This window comes from Choloepus didactylus, chromosome 18 (assembly GCF_015220235.1).
Source record: "Choloepus didactylus isolate mChoDid1 chromosome 18, mChoDid1.pri, whole genome shotgun sequence".
Lineage (NCBI taxonomy): Eukaryota > Metazoa > Chordata > Mammalia > Pilosa > Megalonychidae > Choloepus > Choloepus didactylus.
In genome coordinates this window covers 4,261,861-4,277,791 of record NC_051324.1, presented here as the reverse complement: position 1 = coordinate 4,277,791, position 15,931 = coordinate 4,261,861, and the positions used below count along the sequence as shown (strand labels likewise).

At 43.2% G+C, this 15,931-nt stretch overlaps 1 protein-coding gene across 1 annotated transcript; it reads right to left on the bottom strand.

Annotated features, from left to right (window-relative positions):
- Nucleotides 1-7,963: 7,963 nt before the first annotated feature.
- On the bottom strand, nucleotides 7,964-8,134 carry LOC119514406 (40S ribosomal protein S29-like). Its single transcript, XM_037810148.1, has one exon. The coding sequence runs from the start codon at nucleotides 8,132-8,134 to the stop codon at nucleotides 7,964-7,966; it is 171 nt and encodes a 56-aa protein (XP_037666076.1).
- Between the last annotated feature and the right edge of the window lie 7,797 nt (nucleotides 8,135-15,931).

Here is a 15,931-nt window from a genome sequence, read left to right as displayed (position 1 = left end):
GCAGAGATTCTCAACCCTGACTGTGTTCTGGAATTTTCTGGGGAGCGTAACAACAAATTGCCATGCCTGGGCTCCATCCCTGGAAGTTCTCATTGAACTGATCTGGATAAACTCCAGAAATGCGAGTAGTTTTAAAAAAATTTAAAAAGCTGTCCAGGTGATTCTACCAAGTGCCAGAGTCTTACCCACAAGCTCTGCCCCATGCAGCCAAAATGGAAATAACTGAGGCTGCTTACGTGTATATGTTTTGATTTTTTTAGTTTTTTGTTTTCTTTATCTGTTTTTAGAACATCTTATTAAATTGCTTTAATTTACTGTAATTCACACAAAACAGAATTTACTCCCTCTTTTTTCAGCTAAAATGTAAATGGTTTTTTCACCATGTTCAAAATTTAGTGCAAAAAGCACAGATATTTTGTCTGGACAAATTTATTGGATCTGGGTCATTTAGTGAAGTCTGACTCTCTGGTTCAGTTCATCCCAAATCCAAGATGAATTTTCTCCTCCTTGTTGGGGATGGCAGCTGACCTGAAACTACCACATGGGTTCAGTCTGGGTCTCATTTTAAGGTTCAAGGTTCAAATATTGACAAATTTGCCCATAAATTTAAGTACACTTGAGAACTTCACTATTTAAAGAAATCTCACATGTAATCTCTTTGCAATGGGAAGAATCATCTGCTAATTTGACTTTTAGAGAACAGTCAAGATCTTAGCAAATTTTATAATTTTAAATGCTTAATATTCACAAATTCTGTTGCCAATCTTACTTTACATCTCATTCTGGCATGGTCATTTATGAAACATATTGAATGGACTTAAGAAACTGTTTAGTCCAGAGATTTCCCAACTTATCAATAATTAGCTACTTGGAACAGCCCCCCATTCAAAGATTCATATATAGTATGTCTGGCCTGGGGCCCAAATATTCATCATAAAATGTTCCTCTGTTGATTCTGCTGATCAGTTAGGTTTTGGAATTAAGTATCTAACCCTAAATCCTTGTTTTAAACATAACCACTTTCCCTGGTATTAAAATAAAGTATTAGACATGGACAACTAAAGAGAACAGTAAAGGCAAGTTATCTTTACTGTCAATTAGAACTCCTTATGTTTATTATTTCAGTTTTTAAAAAAATGTATAAATGGAGCACTAACCAAGATTTATTGATTGTTACACTATTGAGTATGTACCAGCTGAAAATCAAAGCCTGTGTATAAGCGTGTTTGTTTCTTTTTAATTAGAGGAGTTGAAGGCTTACAGAAAAATTATGCAGAGTTCCCATACAAAAATTGTATGACATGGTCTGCACATTTTGGTAGCATGATTTTTTTTTTCACTTAATGTGCTTTTAATTTAAAAGTTGGAATTCCACAGGGTTCAGCCCCAGGCCTCCTTACTCTTTGTTCTTTCCCTGGACTATCCCATCCACTTCCATCAGCATCTTTATGTTTGTGGCCAGATTTTACCCGTAACCTAAGCTTCTCCTCTGAGGATTTAGCCCTGTGTATTATGGCTTATTTTTGGACATCTCTGCATGTATGTCTCTTGGCACATCAACCTCAATACATGCAAAATTGCACTCATGAAGTCCTTACTCCAACTTTGTCTGGGAAAATGCGACCACCATCTCTCCAGAATCTCAAGCTCCATTCTTGAGTCCTTTCCTCATCCTCAGTGCCCTAAATAATCTAATCAAGGACCAAATTAAATCAATTCCACTTCTGAAATATCCCGTAAATAGGACCGTTCCTCTGCTCTCTATGGCTATCACCCTAGATCCAAACATCATCATCTGTCATCAGAAAACCTGTAGCCCATTTCTACTTGGGTTCCTCTCCTATCAATTCCCATTGAAATCAGAATGGATATGTAGCCGTATATATTTTGAAAAAATTATTCTTTGATTAATTTCTTTGGGCCCTTACAATTAGAAATACTGCGCATTAAAGCCAAAGCTTGCTGTCTCAACAGAGGACCAATCTGTAAAACTCAGAAGTCACATTCTTCACTTTGCACATCTAAAATTGGCTTGTAAAATTATAAAATGGCATTTTTTTTAATTAAGAATTTTATTTGTAAGCAAGGGCTTTTCTTATTTTTTAATAGGAAAAGTTTTTTTAATTCTCAAAAGCTAAAATCCTGAAGGACTTATAGCATAAAGTTAATAGTATGAACATTGAGGTTAGTAAATCATGCAAGAGTCAGTTTTCCACCCCAAAGAACATGGCATTCAAAGGCCCTAGAAGCAAGAGAGTGAGAGGGAAGGGGAGGGAAGTAGTAGATACTCCAGATAATTTTGCAAAGATCCCAGCATAGAGGATTCATCACACTCTGGAGTATATTCTAGGAAGATTTCAGGGTGACTTTGGAAGCTTTATATTCAGTATGACCCTTGGGAGAGAACTAACAAAGGAGAAAATTACATAATAGAACAAGCATATGATAAAATTTATCATCTATTTGGGATAAAATAATCTTAGCAAAGAAGGACTAGAAAGGAACATCCTTAATACAATAAAAAGTATAATGAAAGCTTTTGTCTCTGAACTTGAGAACAAGACAGGGATACCTGCAATTATCACCACATGGACAACCTATTAGCATGCAAAAAGGCAAGGAAAAGAAATAAAACATGTAAAGATTGTAAAGGAAGAGAAGAACTGTCATTTTCAGAGGTGCTGTGACTGTACAAATAGAAATCCAAAATAATCTAGACATAAGTAAGTATACTGGCAAAATGGGTGGATGTAGGGTCCATATAAAACAAGTCAATTGTATTTCTTCATACCATTAGCAAACAATTAGAAGAAGACATACAAAATAAGCCATTTTATAATCACACCAAAACTAACAAATGCCTAAGAATCAATCCAATGACAGTCAAAGATCTCTACAGAGAAAATGGCAGCATGACTTGCATTGATGGATTGAAAAACATAATATTGTAAAAATGAATTTTTCTCCAAATTGATCTGTGTTAATGGATTTAATTCAGTCCCAATACAAACTTTCTCTATTGGATATCAAGACTTTTTATAGCACTACAATAATTAAGATACCATGGTGTAATGGAATGAAAAGCCCAGAAATAAACATACACACACACAGACACACACACACAGATTGACAATTGATCCACAACCAAAGTGGCACTGCAAAGCTAATGAGTAGAAAACCATATTTTAAATAAAAGGTACTTGACCAACGTGAGATCCATACATATTGCTTCATGTAGCCATAGTTCTTTCAGTGTGGGGATTTATTAATTCACTCAATAATTGTAGACTAATTGTTTCCACTTTTGGGCTACCACAGATTCTTGCATCTCTTGATGCACATGTGCAATGTTTTTGTTAAGAATTATTATTCCTAAGAATTGAAGTTTGGATCAAATGTGTGCGTATGTTCAACTTTAGTAAAAATGCCAATCTGTTTTCCACAAGTCTGTATGTATTTATACCCCCTACCATATTGATCATCAAAATGATTAGAGTCGCTTACCCCTCCAGTATAGTCACTCCTTTCTTTGCCTTCTGGTCTATTGGCATAAAAATCCCAAAGAGTATCAGATGGTGGTCCTAGCTGTCAGTTTGGTGGGAATCCCACATGAGTCCCTGGTGGAGCCATCCCTCCCCTGGAAACCAGGACCTCCAGTCCAGCAGAGCCTCAAGTTGCAGAAATAGGCAGCAAGATTCCCAAAGAGGTTAACTGGTGGTAATGTGAGAAGGGCCACTCCCGTGTCCACCCTTTAGTTCTGCGTCCATGTATTTCATCTAGCACAGATATGGCACCATAGAACGTGAGGATTCTATTGGGCAAGCATCAAAATCTCCTAAAGAGCACGATACAGCACTGATTCCTGGGCCCCACTGAGGAGAAGGCTGAAATTCACATTTCTAACAACTCCTAGTTGCCACTGATGCTCTAGTTCCAGGGCCCTCAAGATGAGGTGCATTGAAGCACATTCAACGTCTTGTCAGCCAGCACTCCCTCACTCCACGGGGCATCATCTCTAGGAAAGAGATGTGGGTGTGCCCTTCAGGGGGCTGTCCCCTGTGCCATCAGGCCTGATGATGTGGTGGCCGATTCACACCCTTGTGTACCCCTCGCTCCCCTTTCACCGTCTAGGGTCCCTTGGGCTAAAACAACGTTATACTGGATCCCACGATGCAGAATCAGACACTTGGTGTCATGGCTTGAATTGAAGGACATGTTCAAGTGCTAAACCCTGGACTCATGAATGTAAACTTAACTGTAAAAAGGAATATTTGAAAATGTTATTAGTTAAGATGAAGCCAAATTGGAGCATATTGGAAGCAAAGTAGTTATTTTAGGATATTTGTTTTTCTTATTCCTTTGTTTTGTTTTGTTTGAAATGTTTTCTTTAATTTTTTGATAAAGTTTAAAAAAAAAAAGATGAAGCCAACTTGAACTGGGGTGGGTCCTAATCCAGTATGGCCAGTCCTTTTAAGAGAGGAAAATTGGACATGGACAGGGAAGAGAGAGAGAAAGTTGGGCATGTGACAGAAGCAGAAATTGAGTCATGCTGTCACATCCCAAAGAATGCCATGGCTTGGCGACCACCCACCAGAAGCCAGGGGAGAAGCATGGGACAGAGTCTCCTCTTTAGGAGGGAACATGGCCCTATCAACTTGCTTTTGGATTTCCAGCTTCCAGAAGCAAGAGACAACAAGCTCCTGTTGTTTATGCCAACCAGCCTACGGGGCTTTGTGACAGCCACCCTGGCAAACTCAGACAACTCGCTGAGCCCTCGGATGGTGGTTTTGCTGAGGCTCTGTGAACAAGGTGGCCTTCCGGGGTCCGAGCCAAAGCCCTTGGGCACGAAGATGCAGCAGCCAGCTGGAAGTCCCTGATGCTGGGGTCTGCGGGACTACGTGGGGCACTGCCATACTCAGAATCTGACCCTTTCTCACCATCTCCATGTCACCCACTGGGCCCAGGCCCCTGTCCTCTCCCACCTGGACCACTGCCATCATCTCCAAACTGGTCCCTCTGCTTCCACTCTTCCCCCCTGCCCCTCAGCACAGCACAGTCACTCCTCCACCCCAAATCCTCCAGGGGCTTGCATGGTTTGTGCACCCCTCCCACACACACCACACACACACACACTTACCTCCATGGCTCATTTCTTGCCACTCTCCTCCCCCTTCCCTTTGCTCCAGCCACACCAATTGCCTTGCTGTTCATTAAACCTGCCAGACACCCCCTGACTGAGGGCCTTTGGAATGGCCATTCCCTCTACTTACACCCCCTCACCCCACCCATCACCCATCTCCTTCAAGTCTTAGCTCAAATGGCATCTTCTCAACGAGGCCTAATCCTTTTCTGTAAATTGCAATAGGACCACTCTCCTGTCCCCACCATGCCTTGTTCTGCATCCCCTAACCACACCCAAATATTTTTTCCATAGCTCTTGCCACCACTCAACATACTATATATTTTACTTATTTATTATGTGTATTGGCCAGTATGTGTTTTCTCTCATCAGAGTGCAAGCTCCGTGGGGGCAAGGATTTTCTTCTTTTATTATTATTTTTTTTATTCATTGATGTATCCCAAACACCTCTGTGCCTGCCACACAAAATAGCATGTGCGTGTCAGCAAATATTTGAGAACCGCTGCCGTTAGACTTTGCAAAGAGAAAGATGTTGAAGGGTTAGTGAGAATGTGCTGCTCTCCCGATGAATCGTGCCTTGGGGAAATCTGGATACTCCGTGTTCAAGGATAATTGATGTGCCCCACTTCACCGGCTTAGGGTGCAGCATAAGATCATATTTCTTATTTGTTCGAATTATGACTCCCAGGCCTTATCCCACAAATTGAAAGAAGTGCGTTTTTCTCTGCCTCTCAAGATAAGTCCCAAGACCATGAGGAAATTCGCCTGCCACCGAGGAGTCTGTGCTGCCCGCAATCGTCTCACTGACAAGAAACCTGTTGTCTGGCAGGTGCACCAAGGGTGTTGTCTTAGGATAATGCTTGAATACCACTAAAAGAGGGGCTGGACTCACAATGCGTGAGCCTCACAAAGCAGACCCGGACTCCCAACACAGCAGCTCTTTTATAATATATGCACAAATGGGAACAAATGCATATGATTTCCTCAAGGAATACTCATTGCTGCAGGGAGGCTAGAACAGAAGGCTTGAGCCCAGAGCCTGCTGCCCTGTGACAATCCGGGTCTCGACGACTGAGCCAGGTGCACCAGCCAAGAGTCCCCGGACTCATAGGATTTCCACTCAGGGATCAATATGCTCATTTTCTGGCGATTGGCTTCAGTCTGGAGATATTGTACCAACTTTGAAACATGTCAAAGGAACCAAGGGCTTGCTCTCTCCCTTCCCAAAGGGGCTTTTGTACTAGAGGAGGGAGAGTTTTATCTACTATCAAGATGAAACATCTATGCCTGTTCTAATCAAATTATCCAATGATGGATTATATGAGAGTTCTGGTGACTTTGCCAGAACAAAAAGGAATGTCCAGTGTCTTCGTATGCCCACCTTAGAAAGAGGGACTATTATTTTCATAATAATGATGCTCTCTGAAAAAATGAGCAGCCTCTTCAGCTCTGGATTCATTATCCTAAGCCTATGACAGGAGGGAACCCCACACATTAGGCTGCCAGCAACTACAGAATAAATATTCCCAATGAATTCTTAAATAACACAGATATTTCCATTTAATTCCTTTATTTTGCAAAATAGATAAGAGCTTTCTTGGTCCCTAGCAGTTCTAAAAACAGCATCAGTTACATCCCAAACACTATTTTCTATCTATTACTCAGTGCAGTTGCCAAATGGAATTCCCCCAAAGCCATTTCTTTTTTCAATCATCAGACTGGAAACAGGAAAGGGGGACATTCCAGGGCAGCAAGCCTTAAATCCTTTGAAAGCCTCTCAAAGTGTGCCATGCCAGCCTTTGTGGGATCTGACAAGATCTTTGCATGCAGTATTCAGGCATTTTTTGAAAATCCAAGCTGAAATGATTCCATCGCAGTCAGCTGCTTTCACGATTTTTACAACATAGGCACTTCTACGTCCTTGTCCCCACAGCTAACCTCAGCCCTGGAACAAACAGGAACCACATCCCCTTTTCCGAGTCTAACCAAGTTTTTTTTGTTTGTTTGTTTTTGTTCCCGATCTCCAGCACAGATGGAAAATAATGATCCATTTAAGAGAGAGAGAGAGAAATACAGTGAGTTCTCACCTGCTTCTCTTGTCTCTAATTCTTCTCCCTCCTCCAGGGGAAGAGAGAGAAAGGAAGAGGCCCATTTGGGGGGGAGGGGGTCCTCTGGGGAATAGGGAAGTGATTAGTGGGTCCCAAATAGTTTTTTACCCAACAGATGAGGGAAAGGCAAGCCTTCTCCCCCAAAAAGTCATCTCTCGGTGTTTCACTCTACCATGGAGCCCTGGGTTGGTGTCCCCTCCTTCTGAAATAGAGCACTATCAATTCTCTTGAGCTGGCTGGATAGACACAGTTTTCACAGTTGCTTAATAGCCAGAATCCACTCTTCTCTTTGGAGAATGAAGGAATTAAGTGCCATCCATGGTCTACACTCAATGCATTGGATCCTGAATGATGCCAAGTGAATGCAATCCAGCAATGAACAGCTAACTTTTGTGTGATAATATATGTAGGTAGCTTTAAGTCCCATGAAAGAGGTTTTTAGATAATACTTCACGTCAGTAGAACTGTAGATTGTCCCAAAGATGCTCATTGAAATGATTCTGGAAACTTACTTGGGTTTGAGCCCCAGCTGTACCCTCTGCTGGCTGTGGACTCATTGAGTCAATTTAACCCTTCAGAGTATGGAAAATATAACTCTTTCACAGGCCTTTCTGTGTATGTGTGAAGATTTTTAAGTTTTACTTTATATACAAAGAGTTAGCATTGTTTCTATAGTTGGGGAGAAACATTGGACAATCCATTCATGAAAGATCACTTAGTCCCACTGGATGAAACTGATATCCTTCACGTACTGACGGGAACATTGGTGGCACACATTGAGGCTGTATTTCTGGATCAGACGGTGCCAGTTTTGGCAGATGCAGCAAGAGCGGGAACCCTGGCTGAACTTCCATGGGTGACTCTGGTAGAGCGGCTGCTGACCCATCTTGCGTTCAGGGATACAATGAGGCAAAAGGTCAGAGGGCTTTGCTTGAGAAGCAAGTGAGATGATATATGTGCAAGTGCTCTGTAAACTCCAAATCACCGTGGTATCTGTAAATCCATAATGATACAATCTGAGCATTGAGTTTTGAAAGCTCCCGGGTGATTCTAACATGCAACCAGAGCTCAGAACACTGTCTTAGGGAGATGAACTGCTTGCTCCTAAAAATGTGGTCCATAGACCAGCAGAATCACTGTCACCTGAAAATGAAAAATCTCAGGCCTTACCCCAGACCTACTGAATCAGAGTTGGCATTGTAACACCATCTGCAAGTGATTTGGGGGCACAGTAACGTTTGAGAAGCATGGGTCCCCGTCACAGCTAAACTGTGCAAGCTGGATTCAAATACAGAGCTGGTTGATAGTAAAGTTCACGTTCCAACCTATATGCCCCTTTCTGTGCTATTTGAGAGCATTTTTTCATAACTATAGTCTTCTCATCTGATCCTCACAGTGTCGGAAATAAAGCGGTACCTGTAAGGGAATAAACGCTCTCTCGGTTCTGGAGGAGAAAAGAATTTATTTACGATCTTGCAAGATAGGGCATCCAGCCAAACACGTGGAAGGCTGGCACGCCAGAGGAAGAGAATGGCGATCTTTAAATCTCCTACTCCTAATTCGCAAGTCCCTCCCCTGTTTCCCCATTGACTGGGTACTACAGAGGTTACAGCCTATCCGACAACACTAACTAATCATCTTTTGAGATTTTAATTTGTACAGCCAATCCCAGAGAGCCAACTAGCTCATTATTGAGATTTTGAACTGATTAGCCAATCCCAGAGAGCCAACTAGTTCATTATTGAGATTTTGAACTGATCAGCCTATCCCCCCCAAATTTTTATTTTTTTGCTGTGAGTTCCCGCCTCTGATATTACCTCATATCTCTTTACATTCCAGTAACTATGGTTACTTTTCCATCTAAGGAGCAGGCAGATTCTCTCTTCTCTTTGTCTGGGGCTTGTTTAAACTGGTTTTGCCTCCATTTCCCTTATTCCATGCTGTCTCTGTGTGAAAACGAAACTTATTCCTTTCCCACCACCGCAACCCTCAAATGCAAAAAAAAAAAAAAAAAAAAAAAAAGATATTAAAATGATATTAATCTCCATTTGATGAATGAAAAATCTGAATATGGGGGTTATGTGTCTATACTTAAGTCACACAGAGAGTAAAGTGTCAGTAGATGAACACAGGTTTCCTGACATCTCAGATGCCAAGTAATAATGTAATATTTCCTTAAGAAAGTATTTGTAACTTTGAAAGATTTTTTCCCTTTAGCCTTGGCTGACATACAATATCTTTTTCTCTTTTTTCCAGTTCTTCACAACATGAGTCCATCCCATGCTGAGCTGTGCTGGGGGAAAATTCAAGTTCGAGGCATTCTCTGCTACAAATCACAGCTCTTCACGTGGACTTTTACTGCCAACCCCCAGAACTTTCCTAGAACAACAACATTCCATCGTCAGGCCACTGCCAGGATGGTGCCAATCAAAGGCTGGAAAGAAATACACAGAAATGTTGGAGACATGACAGAAAGGCCACGCAAAGGCAGGTGTTCCCAAACATCTCCCGTGAGCCTGTGTCGAGTCCCCATCAGCCAACCCAGGGAAAAAACAAATGGGATAAAAGGTCATTTGTTGAAGCCCGGCCATAAATCCCACAGGACAATGCTGCATTGTCAGGCTGCCCCCTCGTGACTTCCCTGCTGATAACACAGGCATGTGTGTGGCTTGGAGAAGCCCCAGATCCTCAGAGAAGCTCACTGCCACGTCACACTGTCCCACAAGCTTAGTCCTGCGGAGCCCATCACAGCTAGGTGAGTAACAAAAGTCTACAGTTTTCCCCTTCTCCCTCCCCAGTCAGGATTGCGTTAGCTTTCAGGTAAGTCCGGTAGCATCTTTTGTGGTCTGATTCAAGGGAGCCGAGCAAGACATCCTGCCCCTCTTATCCCTCTCCTCATGCCTTTGACTCACAGCAAAGGAAAGACATAATTAAAACCAGAATGCCCACGAGAACACAAATCTCCGTGGAAGTTATCACCAAAAACTATTTCTAAGGACCTTAGAAATTATCCCATCCAAATACCTTTAAGCCCAGACCTGGGGGAGTTGGACCCCAAGATGCCTCCCAGGGATCCTCCCGCCCTGGTATTCATGACCTTCCGTGGACTTCTCCCATGCTGAAAAAGGCCGATCTGTGTGGCCAACAGGATACCGTGGAGATAGCAGTGTCACTTCTGAAGCCAGGTCCCAGAAGACATCGCAGCTCTGCCTTGTCTTCTGTCTGGGCTCACTCTCTCTGGAAGAAACCAGCCACCTTCTGTGAGGACACTCGAGCAGTCCGAAAGGGAGGACTACGTGGAGAGGAACTGAGGCCTCTCGCCAATAGCCGGGACGGCCAACCTGCCAGTCTTGGGAGGGAAGGAAGAAGGGAGGGTGAGAGGGAGGGTGGAGAAAGAGGAAGGAAGAAAGGAAGGAAGGGAGGGAGGGATTAGAAGGAAGGATCCATGTCTTTGAAATCAATTACCTAAAACAGTTCTACTTCACATTAACAAATATTGGGTGAGCACCTATTTTGCACAGACAAGCCTTGTGCCAGCAACTGGGGACAGGAAGGAATCTTACACCTTGACCCTCAAGGGAAACTTGCCCTTGAATTAACGTTATCAGAATCCCTTCCAACCCCTTAGAAGTCAAGTGCCAAGGAAGGAAAGAAAGTCAGGAGAGAGAATTGCTTCTGAGCAGCAGCCGCGGGAGGAGCTTTGGGGGTCTCTGAGGCACAAAGGGTGGGAAGTCATTTGCCAAGAGATGAGAAAGGGGAGTCCGAAGGGGCTCTTGTCCAAATTTGCAAGTGGTTGACCAATTTTGTGTAGAGCCAGCAGAAGTACAGAGTTGAAGTATCTACAGCCTATTAATATGCCAGTTCTCCATGGACATCTTTGAAAAGTGAGATACATATATATTTTTTGATCTCTGGATAGTGGCTAAAAGACCACTGACTATGAGATGTCAGTAAGAAACCTCTTCCCGTTAGAACTTTAGGAGCTATGACCCCCAAGTGCCTGGGGATAAAGGCATACACCTTTATCCCCAGTTGGCAACAGGTGGTGTTGGGACAGAATGTGACTGTGAAACAGAAGGAAAGGAGATGTTTTTAAGTAGGGTGCCAGGCTCTTTTGAATGGAACAGAACAACTTACATCATTTGAATCATAAAGAAAAACTAAAGAAAAATTCCAGTGGACTCTCATGGAATCTGGGTTCACATCACTTCTTGGTATGTCTCTAAAATACTTTCCACTAGATCAAGGAAGGAAAGATTTGGTCTGAGTTGGATTCCGTTTCCCACTGCAGGCAGGCTGGGCTCACGTGTCTTGTTCAGAGAACCAATTCCATATCTTGAGGTTAAATAAACCCCAAAAGAGAGAGGTCACAGAGAACAGAGATCCAGAGAATGAAGTAATGAAATAAATGTAAAGAAAGGAAACTTTGGGCCAAAGATGAAAGGCCTTCTGAACTGTGAAACTCTCTTAGAATATGTAACACTCTCTCAAGAATAGACACCTCATTCATTAACATTATTTAACACAAGGAGGAACTGAGCTCTGGAAAACCTGCGTTGATCCCACTGCAGCCCCTGAGTAAATAGGAAAAAATGACCCAATGGTCATTTCCTGTCTCTAATTTACAGGGTCATTTGAATATGAAAACATTAGAAAATAATGAACCCAAGTGTCCCCCTTAGCAGGAGGGCGAATGGGCTGTTGCCCTTAGAGGGAGGAGAACTGGGTGATTCCACAGCTTTCTGAACCCCGAGGTGGGACTCTGTACCCTATGCGGGAGGCCAGTGGGCAGTGGCTCCAACCTGGGCACGACCAGGAGCCCAGAATTCCGATATCCCAGGCCCAGAGCCGGGGAAGCCAAGAGCCTGCTCTGGCCCACACAATTCAGGCAGTGGTAAGAAACCACCAGAAAGGAAAATACACGAGGGGTATGGGGACAACACTTAGACATAGCTCAAATTCTGCAAGAGAAAGGTCTCACTCTCTCTCCTTGGGGTAGAGCAAAAGTTGTGCACGATATTGTCACACAAGGGGGCACAGGCACAGACTCTTAACCTGGAAGGCTCCTTGGGGATCCCCTAAAGCTGCTTCCTCCAGGCCTCCAATTTTGAAGGGCGCTGCATGCCCCGAAAAGGGGAATTAGGGGAAATTCTGGAAATAGCATCAAAGGAGACTCTCAGGAGAGTGGACCCACTGAGGCTGAACAGACTGTGTTGACAGGAGTTCAGTGAAGGAAATGGCCCCAGAAAGTGTCGGATCGGAGGCAGACAGGGAACTGAGAGACTGGAGAAACCTGAACAAGGTGGGGCTGTACTTGCAAACTTTCCTAGTTTGTATTCAGGCTGCATTTCCATTTTTCTGTCAGGAGAGTGAAGTGGGTGCTCTTTACAGGTTTCAGCCCTGTGTGGGATTGGAGAGAAATTGGGAGAGGGCAACAAGGTTTGGGGATGTCATTTTCCATCTTTGTCCCCCCAGTGCCTTGCCTAGCACCCGGTCCCTAGAATTCATTTGGTAAAGAGGCAATGTTCAGAGACAGGAGTTTCTGCGAACTGGTTTTGGAACAGAAACCCTGCTTGCCCGGGGGATGGTGGTGTAGGTTTAGCCAAACCTTTGAGACAGATACAAGGCGTGTTCCCTCCACCTCATATTGGCTGCAGAAGACTGTCTCAGTCACCCCAAGGAAAAGGAGAGGGACTCAGTTCAAGGGTTCAGAGTCCAGGAGGGTAAGGCCTGGGGGTTTGCTGTGGTCAAGTACCGTGCTTAGGATGGATAAGAAAAAGACATACAGGCATCCTGGAGGGCAATGCCGGGCTGTTCCCACAGCACAGACGAATCAGCCCTCACGCCCGCGCCCGCCTGCTGGCTCCCGTTTGCACTAATTAGCAGGAATACTGGAATGTTCCCTGCAGCCCCTACAAGCACAGGCCGAGCAAAGCCTTCTGTGCAAGTGCCTCCCGGGGGTCTGCCTCCAAAAGAGCACACTTTGGAGAAAAAGAACCCACCCTACCCCCTGCTCCTGCAGGAAGAGCTCCATTCTGCAGACACTCCATTAGGATTTGGCTTCAGCAAGGGGGAAGGGGAGGGAATGAGGGCCTCCCCCACCCTTTGCCTTGAGGGATTAAGACGCTCTATTGTCCCCAGCCCGGGGACCCCAGCATTTGCATATCCCAAGTCCCTGGGGATGGGAATGGGGACTCAGGCTGCACCTGCTGCCCAGGGCTCTGAGGGTTGACCCCAGTCAGACCTTCCAGGTAATTCCATTTGGGTCATCACAGATGCAGGGAAGGCTGCAAGTGGTCAGAGATCCAAGGAAAGAACCGGCTTTGAATCCTTGGCGTTCTTTTATACAGGCCTTTATTTGAAGAGCCTTCCAACCTCCCAAGCCTCATTGAACTTGAAAAGCTACAAGCTTCCTTTCTTTCTGAGACCTTCTGGCCTTCTCGCTTATCTCTTTCATGGACGCCTTTGTCAGGGGCTGCGTTAGTGGGAGCTGCCGATTCTACCCGGGGAGGCGGCAGTGTCATATCACAGATGTAAAAATGGCGGGACAAAGGGGCTCAGCCCCCCAAAGGAGGCAGGAGGGAGACCTCAGGGTCCCCTCTGGCCTGGCCCTTGCTTCTCTGCATAAATAATATTTTTTTTCAGTTTGCAGATCACTTACACATGCAGAATAAAATTTCCATTTTTCAGATGATGAAACCAAGACTCGCCCATAAGACGTGAGGGGACACAATCATTCAGTGCTCTGGCCTGGGCCGAACCCTAGAATTCAGATCCTGGGGTCTCACCACATTGCACCTCACATGCACTAAAGTCAAGGAAAGCAATTTTAGGGCGAGTTTTCATGAGGCTTTCCGCTTCAAGGGGACTGGGCAAAAATGCTTAATATATCTATTGTATGTAATCTTGACCTTGGTGTATTTTTGCTGCATACCAAAGAAAAGAGTGCATTGGGCATCTGAGGTAAGTAGACTTTCATGCTTGGACACCAGGGGTCCTGAAAGCTGCACCCTAAGAAGTATTATGGTTTTATTCAAGTGTGCTCCAGGGAACTGGGTGGGGCTGAGCCAAGCAACATAGGGTCGCTTCACCAGCTGGTCTTCTACCCCTTTGCTCCCTTTCTAAGCCACCCCACCCCAATCCCCACTCCCCTGCCCTCCACACTCCTTAATATTTCCCTCCAAAATCCGAAAGGGTCTTGACACCAATCCCTGGCAATTGTTGATTAATTGACCTCATTTTAATGTCTTTGGGTTTTAGTCCAGTGTTGTCTCTCAGTTATTTGCGTTTTGAACTTTTTAAAAAATTGAGTTACAATTTGTGTACAGTATTTGCCATATGCACCAGAACCCATTATTTTTTTAACTTCTATTTCCCTAATGACTAATGATGTTACATTTTAAATTTTTAATTTCCATTTGTAGAATGGAATCCTGTTATCTAGTTCAAGGAATTTTAGAACTAAATTGCAATTTTAGAGATTTTCATTTGTCTGTTTGTTGAGCTTGATTTTTTTAAGCCCCTAGAGGGTCAGTGTAACTGAGTGATGATACCACGATCTACCCAATTGCTTAATTCAGAAACTTGGGGTTGTTTTTGATGACTCCTTTCCCATATATCTAAGCCATTATCAAGTTTTAGAATTTTTATCACTAAATGCCCCTTCCAAGGTCAAAGTCTTTTATTCTGGTGACCTGAGCTGAATCAAGTCCTAAGTTCTAGATCAAAGATGTTCCAATACCTTCCTTGGCCTTTTTGCCTGTCACCTGATCATGGCTTCCGTTATTTTCTACACTAACGGAGAGAAGATGAAAGGAAAGGTCTAAACAAGGGCAAAATCAGTAAGAAGGAAACCCCTTCTTTCTCATTTAAGACGTACTTGCTTCATTCAGTCTACCATCCTTGCCTTCTCTCCCAAGTTTTATCATGTTTTCTTTTTCCCAGAAAATTACTAAAGACTTGCCCAATCCAGAAACTTGAAAGTCGGTCTTTCTTTTTTTATTTTCAATTTTATATTTTCAAGATTTTCAAGCATACAAAAAAGTTCAATGGGACAATGTGCCTTCGTAAAATTTGTTGCCACATGTGCTATATCTCTCCTTTTATTTCTTACTGAAACATTTAAAAGTAAGTTGCCAACATGGTGCCCATTAAAATTTAATTAAGTAATACTTATTTGATCCATTAATTAATCCATTAACACTTAATTAATCCATTAATTAGTACTTAATCCTTAAGTCACCTTAATACTTCAGCTTGATTCTCCTAAAAATAGACATTTTCCTATGTTCTGCAATTTGATTATCATAGTTAAGAAAATTAACACAGATTCCCTTATGCCACCTAACACCAGTCTCTATGCAGGTTTTCCCAAATGCCTTTTTTTCAGTGACCCGAAACCTAAAGTTCATGCATTTGGTTGCTATATCTCTTCACTCTCTTGTAGTCTAAAATGGTCCCCTACTTTTTTGTTTTCTTACTTTGACTGTTTTGAAGATGGTCTTATAAAAGATCCCCAAATTCTGAACTTGCCAGGTTGTTTTCCTCTGGTGTCATTTCACGTTTCACTATCCCTTTATGTCCTGCAAATGGCAAGTTACAAGTAGAGGGTTGTTTAGATTCCAGTTAGGCATTCTTGGAAGAATTCTTCATAACTGATAGCCTGTATTTCATAATGCATCCC

What these genes read in the sequence shown, in the direction of transcription:
- LOC119514406 (XM_037810148.1), bottom strand. Translation starts at nt 8,134, where the DNA reads ATGGGTCAGCAGCCGCTCTACCAGAGTCACCCATGGAAGTTCAGCCAG.